We start from the raw sequence: 9,823 nt of genomic DNA, 5'->3' as shown, positions 1-9,823 counted from the left end.
TCAGTCGGCCATTTTTAACTTAGTTAAGCAAAGCAAAAAAAGTATCTTCCTCTAACACATTGCATCAAAACGCCAACAGCCGCCATTTAGGAATAAATTCATACACCTTTAAAGTCAGCAGCGAACTTTTTCGGCGTTTGACGTCATAGGCCGCCGGGTGTGATGGGTAGTCCCTCCACAACAATACTGTTGGCCTGAGTGTTCTTTGTTCTTTTATTTTATCATCATTGTTAGATTTAGTGTTGATGTGTGTGTGACAGATGTGTGTGTTCAATAACACAGTGAAAACAAAAAGAAAAACCCTACTTTTTTGTGATTTTTCTTGCTGTAGTTTTGAAATCAAAAACAAATTTCCTACATTGTGGCATTCATTCCCCCCACAAAGATGTAGTACGTCGTTTCTCTCACTAGAAGAAAGACGAATGAGTTTGAATATGTTACTAATACGTTGAACGGCAGCGTCAATTTACAAGTGCACTAATATGGTTTAGTTGTTATGACAGCGGTGGAAAAATTGTTCTTGGAGGATGCGGGCATCGATCCCGCTACCTCTCGCATGCTAAGCGAGCGCTCTACCATTTGAGCTAATCCCCCGTGAGGTCCTTAAAGGTGCGGTGTCAAATTCTGGAACCAATGTCAACTCCTTGCACGTGTTATTATAGTCTAAAATCTGGAACAACGTTGTACGGAAGCATAATATGTATTACGTGTTTGAGCTAATCCACCCGTCTTGTCTCAGATGTGTTGGTGGCATCTGTCGGTCACTCTGTTAAATTCCTGCATATATTTTTTTTCCAAGAAAAAGTCACGTTATAGTTCAAATCTAGAACCATTTTAATATGAAAGCATATTCATTGATCCACCAGTGGAGTATAAAGTTGTGATGTTCAATTACTTTTTTGTGTGTTCAATATGTGAACAGACAATACACTTATGTTTCTCGTTGCCATCTGTTCTAACACAAAGTGAGCACAAAACAGTTCCTTTCACAACTGCTCCTTTATTCAAAACTTATATAATGAGTGATATGTTGTTGGTGGTCCGAGAATGCAGGCTCCAGGGCAGACATCAGCCGGTTAGCCAATCAGAAGAACAGCAGAGGAAGGACGAAAAAACAATGCACTCACTTCAGTGACCTGTCAACAGGTCACAGGTCACTTTTCTTTCACACATTCTGTTCAACTTTCTAAAGCAAAACAAAAGCAGAAAACACTGTTTGATTTATTATAAAAACGCCACCTGGTCCGTCACGTACCGCTTTAGTGTCATTTCAGTAAATAAAAAACACTAAATCCCCCTATCACCCATGACAGCGTTGTCAATCCGCAGGAGGCGATTGATCAGGATTGTTTCGACAAAATCTCCACATAAAAGACACATTTACAAAATATCACTCATTCACAGTCATTTGTGTAACATTCTCATGCTCAGATATGCTGCTGATCAGAACCCATTTGTTTTCCACATGCCTTATAGAATTAACCACAAAAATAAAACCTGAATCCTGATCCCAAACTTGGATTTTCGTTCATTTACAGTAGGTTTTGCATCGACTTAGCTACAGAAAAGTCATCTTAATTAAATATAAGTTAAATAAATAGAAAACTATGAATAAAATGGTTAATCTTCTTACAGGTTTTAATCGCTCAGGGAGTGAGCTCATGGCACATGGGAGCCGTGTTTGTTCTGTGCTCAATTAGTCTTATTAACGGTGCAACACAGGCTAAATAAACACCTCTGTCACAGGCATAAACTAAAAAGAAAAAACATTCTTCTCTCAGTAATATTTACAGTCTGAAATTCAACTACCTCCGTTTCCAGCCTCTGCTCCATATTACTGTGTCACTCATACAGATATAGTACATGGGTTATGTGTTTGGTTACTGTTGTCGTTACTGTGTTTAGTGTGTAAGTTGTGTTTATATCCAGAGGGTGGAGGTTACAGAAATGGAAAAACATGTAGAGAGAGCTGGGATGGGTAGAAAGCGTGCAGAGACAAAGAAAGAGTAGAAAAAAGAAATAAATGAATGGAAAACAAAGGACATGGACAAGGTCAAGTTCGAGAAGGGATGGAGTGCTCAGTACTCGTCCTGGTCCAGGTGAGCTTGCTCTTCCAGTTCATCCTCTGGAGGCGCAAAGCCTTCCTGTAATGAATAATGAAAACACATATTTGGGTATTCTAATAACTCTAACCTAGTAGATGTCCAGTCATTCCTGACCAGCTCTAAAGTCAACCACAATATTTACACCTACATTCATCAGATGTTGGCAAACTTTTTGACTCACGGGTCACAACTGTCCTAAAATTGAACAGGGGGGCCGGGTCAGGAGCAGAAAGCTGGAGCGTTCTTGTTTACTAAGATAAATGACATGTAAAAGTCATGCATAAAGGCTAAAATGTTTTTAGCATTTTCTACACCATCTATTGGGGAAACGTGGGTATTGCGGGGCAAAGGCAGAAGTATAATGATAATATAAATAAATTACTGTATATAATTTGAAAAAATTTGGCCGGCCGGATTAAGAAGCTGAGCGAGCCAGATCCGGCCCCACGGGCCGTAGTTTGCCCATGCCTGGGTTACACAGAGGAACTCTTGGAAGGAGACCCGTAGTTAGGAAAGTGCAGAAGGAGATAGAGGAGGGTAGGGGTAGAGGAGGACAGGAGAGTGCTACGACAGGAGGTGCTCTCTGAAGAGCCGCGTCTTCAAGAGTTTCTTGAAGACAGGCACTTCCTGTTCTGGAAGTGCAACTCTTTTCCTCGAGATAATGATGATAAAATGTTGCAAATCACATAGAAGCTAAATTGGAAGTTTCAAAACGTTGTCTCCCAAACTCCCCCCCTCCCACTCTGTACCTCTGTTGCGTAGAGAATGTCAATTATCCTGCTGAGGACGGGGTTGTTTTCGCTCTCGTGCTCCTGGCAGATCAGCTCGATGTCCCGTAGTTTGCTGAAGTAGAAGTCTCTCTCCTTCTCTAGTCCGTCTACGGTCAACTTCAACTCCATCAACTTAGAAAACAAAGAAGGAAAACACAGAAAACAAATGAGAAACTGTGTAGATAAACAGAGAGAAGAAGAAAAACAATTCCCTCCATAAGTCTGATGTGGAACAGTTGGATCAGGTGTCACTGACAACCAGCCTGGAGAGGAATCCTGTATCTGTTTTACTCCATGTTATGTTATACGCCAGGAATCCACACTGTGCAAACAGTGTTGGAGTTTTTACATTTTGACCAATTAATTTTTTATTTGTTTTTACATTTAGCTGATATCTATGTCATATTGTGGCCATGAAATCATTGTTAATTTTAAGCTCATCCTGTGCTAATGTTTAGCTTAGGTTTGGAACATTATTTAGCAAGCTAATGGCTAACTATATGCTCTTACTTTAACTTCTGTTCATTCTAACATCAAACTGAAATATTCACAGTGCATTTGCCCCAAACCCTCACACAGCCAGAGCTCCAGGTTCAACAATAACGAATCGATCTTAACTGATGAAACTCTTACCTGTTGATTTAGCTCCATTATCTCAGCATCGCTGCCTCCGTTTCTGGACAAGGGCGGATTCTTCCTCATGACTGGAGTGTTGTGTTGGACTCTCTGTAGCGTTGGCATGTTTTTGGGAACTGTGGGAGACGTCCTCTGTGGTCCTGCAGGGGTCAAAGTTAGCGAGAGGTGTTGAAAAACCAAATCAATCGCTTTTACAGTAGATTTGGCTTAGTAGCATCTTTGGCAGTGCACGTAGCACACTACAGAGAGCTGATGACATCAGCCTGGAGCATCAGGTAATGTAACAACGGGTTGAAGAGAAATTAAAATGTTAAACCTCTGTAAGTGCCAAATAAACCAATGACAACACATGCTATTTTACAACTTGAAAAGTGACTGCAGTAGATTACCAGCAGGTCCACCACACAGTTCCAATCAAGTCGGGTTTGTTTGTGATGACTTTTAAAGCTGTAAGAGACAGAGCCAGGCTGGTCATACTCTTGTTAGTAAAACTGAAAACACCTCCTCCTTCTGATCAATACAATGAAGCTGCAGCAGTGCTGCATCACCTGCATGATGCAGCACACTAAAAAAAGTTGGCATTTCTTTGGGTCCTTTGATACAATTGACTGTGACCGAATCCAAATTCAAATGACATGATCAAATAAATAAAGGTTTTCTGATCAGAATTGGTCACTCAGGTGACGTTTGGGCAGAGAGGGTGCTGTTTAGACCTGGGAGTTTAGGAAGTATTTGTATAGTACGTGTCTTCTGTCACAACCTAAGATTGTTGTGACACAATGACACACATGACCATAGTTTCAGACAACTGTTTTTGTTGAGTCTGGCTGTAAAAATGTTTGTTGGGAAAACACATCACTTCACTTCTAGGTATGTTATAGGCTAACCTTTAGCAATTTTCTTAGCTGAAAATGTTTTCCCTTAAATTTTTGTAGATATTTTCATAGCTACTGCTATTTTTTGAACTGAATTTTTTAAATGTATATCTCAGCTACTTACAACTATCTTAATGGTGAACTATAAGCAATTTTAGCCATGTTACCATCTAACCTTCAGATAGTCTCTAAGCTATTTTTCTTAGCAATTTATCAAAGCTATTTTTTGGCTATTTATAGCCATCTTAAAGTCCAGTTGTTTACCTTTTTTATGTATTGGGAAAATGAATCACTTCTAGGTATCTTCAAGGTGGCTAACCCTTGGCTATTTTCTTAGCTATTTTCTAAAGAACTTTTCAAATGTAACTCTTGGCTCAGTATAGCTACCTTAACAGCTAAATTATATCCTGTATTATAGGATTTGCTTACTTTGAGCATTTTTGATCTTTTGTTGGCTAACCGTATTTCTTGACTACTTAACAGTTATGGTGAAGGCTGACTTTAACCATTAGATGGTTATCTTTACGTACTTCTAAGTATCTTATTGGAAAACCTTAGCTGTTTTCTTAGCTCTTTTAGCTAACAGTGGTTGACACTTAAATCCAGTTTAACTAATTAACACAAATTACAGTAAATCTAGCTAAAACTCACACTTTGATCTGCAGTATTCTGGTTGTATTTCTGACATTTAAACCAGGTCTGAACAGGCTTTCACACCTTCAGGATTTTTTTGAGATTGTAGACCAGTGAGACGGACCAAAGAAGACAGCGGTCAGATCGTGCTGCTCACACCACTTGCCTGCAGTTAGCGCCATTGAGCCATCCAAAGCTCAGCAAGCCCGTGCAGCAAAGGCAGAACTGTTTCATTTACCTGGGGTTCTCTTTGGTTTGTGGCTAAAGTGATCACCTGGGTTGGGGGCAGGGGCCACGTCCTGCCCCTGTCTGGATAGTAACGGGTCATACTCCTTGCCGTCATAGTTGGCGTCGAAGAACTTCTTGAACCACTGCACGAACTCAAAGTTATCCTGGAACTTCCCTTTTACCAGCCTCTCTACGGGAATGATCTGAAAATCAGAAACAGGAAAAGTTTGAACCTCTCAGAGCAAGACGACAGCTGATGCATCAGGAAGTGGTCATTAAAAGATTCTGACTTTGTCCACACTCATCCTTTTGAACGCCGCCTGCAGGACTTTGAAGTTGTGTATAAATTCGTGCTCCAGCTTGGCTTGAAATTTGACCTTTTTCAGAAGAATGCAACCAGGAAACAACATGTCCATAAACTGGCAGTACGCCGCTCCTGGAAGACACAAGGGTGCGGACATTTTTACTTTGCCATCTCTTGTTTTGTGGTCACGTGACAGCAGTTTACTTGAAGTACTAAGAAGCTCTCATTGTTACCTGAACACAGCTGTTCAATTTTAGTGTAGGTGAGCTGTAAAGAATCGTTGACCCAGGCCAGCATGTCATGTCGGCTGAGGTTGTCAATAGACACAGACGTTGCGTACACATTCACCGCCATCTCCTACCTGGGAAACAAGGAAACAGAAAACTGAAACACACAGAGAAACTTCACAAACTGTTTCCATGAGGATTCATGAAATCACATGATCAACTCAGACTTAAACCTTCACTCAGTCCAGTTGTTTATTTGGAAGTTGGAGAAATATTTTTTTAAAAATGTGATTGATTTATTAAGTACTCCTATAATTGACTTTCAGCATCACTGTAACTGTGCAGTTATTATATACTACTGCAGTACATCTGCTCCATCTACTACATGTCTACTTTTACAGTGGTGCCAATAGAGGAAGCTGTTGTAAAAAATAAAGAATATAAAATAAATGTTCCTGGTACTACACGACCATAGTATTCTGTTGTCAAAATACTGCTTCATGCAATACACAAATGAGTAGTACATCCTTAATCTCGGCGTACACTGTACTGTAAGCTCTTAGGAAGAGTTGTGATCTACTCCCTGAAGTATATCTGAAGTACTTCTGTGAGTGTGAACCCTTTGTTTTAGCATCCTGAAGTTGAAGGTATTCTTGGATTAAATATACTGTGTATTAAAGAGTAAAGACGGTTCTCATACTACACAGACGTATCACTGGAAACCTGGAATCCTACTCCGCTGATCAACCCGGGGATCTTCAACTGAGGTTACAGGAAAAAAATTAAAAAAGATGAAACATTTGGAGCAGTATGTTATTGAAGCAGCTCAGTGAATAATAACAGATACGAAGGTGAGTCCAAAAGTCCTGGGACAGATCATTTCTAAGGTGTCTGACTTTAATCGCTGATCGCTCCGTTTTATGCAACTTAAAAATCATTAAAACTATCAAACATTTACCCAAACTTGAAAGAACAAGAGCCACAGATGTTGAAGCTTCGCAACATGTTTTGATCTGGCTTCATTTTTTTTCTCTTCAGGTTTTACGCAAAAATACTAAAAGGTCATTCGAAAAGGAACTGTATTTCTGGGGACAGAGACCTGGGGACGGGGATCTGGGGACAGGGACTTGGGGACAGGGACTTGGGGACAGGGACCTGGGGACGGGGGAATCCTTCAGAATTCTCCAAAGACAAAGAGGAAACTGTTTAGACCTGAATGGAGGATTTGTTGATAAATTGTCGATTAATTCCTATAAATAGATCTGTTTAGAACTTTATATCATTTATATTAAAGAAGGGGTCTCTGCTCCATCAGTACGTTAAAAATGTTGAGACCTCTGCAACAGAGTGCTACTGTTCTGACATAATCCCTGCAGTGAAAACCATGAAAAGGTAAAAAAAATAAAAATAAATTCAAGGTTTCCAGCTCCAAACCACTGTGTCTGCGGCAGCTCACCTGCCAAAGTGCACCACAGTGATTCCACTCACTGTGTGAATGCACATGCAGCATTTACACCATGCATTCTCACGTTAGGGCTCGGTCGGACCTACGACTACAAAATGAGGTGCTAGCACCGTCTCCGTCAGCAGGACCCTCGGTCTGCACTGGTGCAGCTTCTGCTGTATGTGAGGTTTCATTTATTCATTCGGAGGTAACGGAAGTCAATTATTATCCCTAAAAGACAGAACGAATCACCAGGGCCTGGACTAATCTGCTAATGACTGCAACAAAAAACTAAAAAAATAATGGAAAATTAAAAAATCCCAGGATGGAGAGCGTGCTGGTGAGAAATGGGCGGGGGTCTGACATTTGCAGCCTGAGCGGAGAACAATAACTGGTGTCTCCAGTCAGTGGGAGCCTCCTGCTTTAGAAAGCCGCAGCGCTGCCTCTTCCTCTGCTCCCAGCAGCGGCCCCCTCTACAGGCCTGCTCCAAAACCTCAGCCGGACACAGAGCGCTCCGCCAATCTGCGGCTCAGTGCATGAGAATAAAGGCTGACGAACGGAGCCGTGCGTGAACTGGAAAAGAGAGAGGAATTCTCCCGTGTGCTACTCACAGTTTTCCCGGAGGTTCCGTGTTCTCGGAGGCCGTGTTCTTGCTCCTGTCAGAGCCCGCTGCTGCTGGCGTCGTTGTCAGAACCTGCGCGGTGCAGTCTCTGCTCGCTTGGTAACGGGCCGCCCTGTCTGGGGCGGCTGCAACAATCCGGCGGACACTGCGCATGCGCCCGACTCCATGCTGCTGGAGGTTTCATTATAAATAGGACTTTGGCCTGTTCTAGCCAGGAGACACATGATGTGGTCGGATTTGGATTTGGAGCCTGTTGCTGCCGCTGTTGTTGGTGACGTCAGCAAAAATATAAACGGCTGCTGTGAATCTGATTTTAATCAGATATTTGCATAACTATAAATAAAACTATCTATCTATCTATCTCTCCGTCTACCTCTAATAACTGATATTTATTCAGGACTAATAAACTCTAGCTCAGCAGAACTACTATAACATCCAACTCTAATGATCAAGTTCTTCATACAACTGTCTTGTTTGTACTCTAACAGTGTGTCTGACTGTATCAGTGTCTGACTGTATCAGTGTTGTAAGTCCGCTCCTGCTCTCCCCCTTCTGCCCCTCTGGTTTTTGCCGAGTCAGACAGCAAAACTGATCCAGGATCTGCTGGAGTTTTCCTCCAGTTCCATGGAATGAAAGGGTCTTTCTCTCCCGTGATGATCTCTTTTGCTAGATCAGTGTGTGATTTCATTTGTTTTTTGGAGGATTATTTTAATTAATCTTTTATTTTTTGTGATGATCTCTTTCCTGTCTACCCGTCCACTACCCACCTCCCTGAACACCTTTGTACCTCTCCTACCCACCCAACATTTATTAACTTTTCATTTTCATTTTCTTCATTCCACGACGTGTTTCCTCACTCCCTATACAAACTTCTCACCTTCTGTATCTATCTGAGCTGAGTAAATGTACAAAGGCATCGTAAATCAAAGATTTACAACCGCCCGGAGTGGAAATAACAATCAAATGTGTTCAGGCAGGATTAAAGACACATCTCACTCCACACCCAGCTGATCATTTTCCTCTGATTTATTTGCACTCAAATCATGTGATAAAAAGCTGCAGGAATAAAAAAAGGGAGTGACATAAAAAAAAGAAAATTGTTGTTTAGCACCAGTGTACATTTGGGACAAATGAGAGGACACAACAGTGGACAGAAGACTTTTGCAGCAGCGTGACTCCTGGTCTGAACCAAAAACATTGTGTGTGACACCACTGACACACACACAAAAACAAAGAGGTTTACATATTAAAAAAGTATGCAAAAAACATGACATTTCATTAGAGGAAAAATGTAGCAGTTTCAGTTTCAAAATTTCAGTGCTTTTTATGAGGTTTTTTCAAAATGTAGCTAAATTTCAGTGCTTTTTATGAGGTTTTTTTGTGTTTTGTGTCAGAGCTTCCATGATCTGTTTGTTTGTTTGTTTGTTTGTTTGCATCTCTACATATGAATGAGAAACTAAAAAAAGCTTATAACATAAAGGTGTTTTCAGTAGTAACATTTTTTTTTTGCATGCATGCTAAAACAAATGAATGTGCAACACTAGTGCCAACTGCAGGTGTCTAACAAAGTAACTGCACCGCAGGGGTAATTCACATTCAGTAGGGGCAGAACAGAAGTCTGAGGGGCAACAAAGCCAAAAGTTTAACCTTAAAAATGTGAGTGTTTTTTAAAAAAAAACAAAACACATTCACCTGCAGCAGTAGCAGAGAGAGCTAATGAACTAATGTGGCATAAAAACATAAATAAACCCATTCAGCCGTTAGCTCGAGTCACTAGCTCTCCATCAGTCAGTTCTATGCTTTAATAACGACAGTTTAATGTCACGCAGACGCCACCGCAACAAGTGATTACAATTCGCAGTTATAAAAAAAACAAAAAAAACATTTGTGACATCAACTCATGTAGAAAAGGCATCCAAGAAGAACATGATACAAGTGCAAAGTTGTGTTTTACAGTGAGGTCACACGAGTCACGTCAG

At 40.9% G+C, this 9,823-nt stretch overlaps 1 protein-coding gene, 1 long non-coding RNA gene and 1 other non-coding gene across 5 annotated transcripts; 1 reads left to right on the top strand and 2 right to left on the bottom strand.

The window, feature by feature from the left end:
- Window positions 1-521: 521 nt before the first annotated feature.
- Window positions 522-594, bottom strand: trnaa-agc (transfer RNA alanine (anticodon AGC)). The gene has a single exon. It is a non-coding gene; the product is annotated as a tRNA-Ala (tRNA).
- A 386-nt stretch (window positions 595-980) lies between these two features.
- mapre3a (microtubule-associated protein, RP/EB family, member 3a) lies at window positions 981-7,989 on the bottom strand. 3 transcript variants are annotated; one of them, XM_008312291.3, is made up of 8 exons: window positions 7,834-7,980; window positions 6,479-6,540; window positions 5,785-5,912; window positions 5,538-5,683; window positions 5,258-5,450; window positions 3,509-3,651; window positions 2,855-3,007; window positions 981-2,144 (listed from the first exon to the last, which is right to left on the bottom strand). In XM_008312291.3, exons 3-8 carry the CDS (start codon window positions 5,903-5,905, stop codon window positions 2,079-2,081), a joined length of 822 nt encoding a protein of 273 aa, XP_008310513.1. In that variant the 5' UTR covers window positions 5,906-5,912; window positions 6,479-6,540; window positions 7,834-7,980; the 3' UTR covers window positions 981-2,078. The 3 variants fall into 3 exon arrangements, with proteins under 3 accessions (XP_008310513.1, XP_008310521.1, XP_016893361.1); XM_008312299.3 differs by lacking the exon at window positions 6,479-6,540 and having other exon boundaries at window positions 7,834-7,989; XM_017037872.2 differs by lacking the exon at window positions 6,479-6,540 and having other exon boundaries at window positions 5,294-5,450; window positions 7,834-7,989.
- Window positions 7,990-8,571: 582 nt separating this feature from the next.
- On the top strand, window positions 8,572-9,754 carry LOC107989442 (uncharacterized). Its single transcript, XR_001761016.2, has 2 exons — window positions 8,572-9,175; window positions 9,217-9,754. It is a non-coding gene; the product is annotated as an uncharacterized LOC107989442 (long non-coding RNA).
- Window positions 9,755-9,823: the final 69 nt, after the last annotated feature.

This window comes from Cynoglossus semilaevis, chromosome 1, assembly GCF_000523025.1.
Source record: "Cynoglossus semilaevis isolate Cse_v1.0 chromosome 1, Cse_v1.0, whole genome shotgun sequence".
NCBI lineage: Eukaryota > Metazoa > Chordata > Actinopteri > Pleuronectiformes > Cynoglossidae > Cynoglossus > Cynoglossus semilaevis.
The sequence above is the reverse complement of the archived record's forward strand: the minus strand, read 5'-3'. Positions and strand labels throughout refer to the sequence as shown.

Coding starts and splice junctions, on each gene's coding strand:
- mapre3a (XM_008312299.3), bottom strand. CDS start 5,905: ATGGCGGTGAATGTGTACGCAACGTCTGTGTCTATTGACAACCTCAGC. Junction 3,652..5,257: donor CAAACCAAAGAGAACCCCAG/GTAAATGAAACA, acceptor TGACCCCTGCAG/GACCACAGAGGACGTCTCCC. Junction 2,145..2,854: donor ACATTCTCTACGCAACAGAG/GTACAGAGTGGG, acceptor TATTCATTACAG/GAAGGCTTTGCGCCTCCAGA.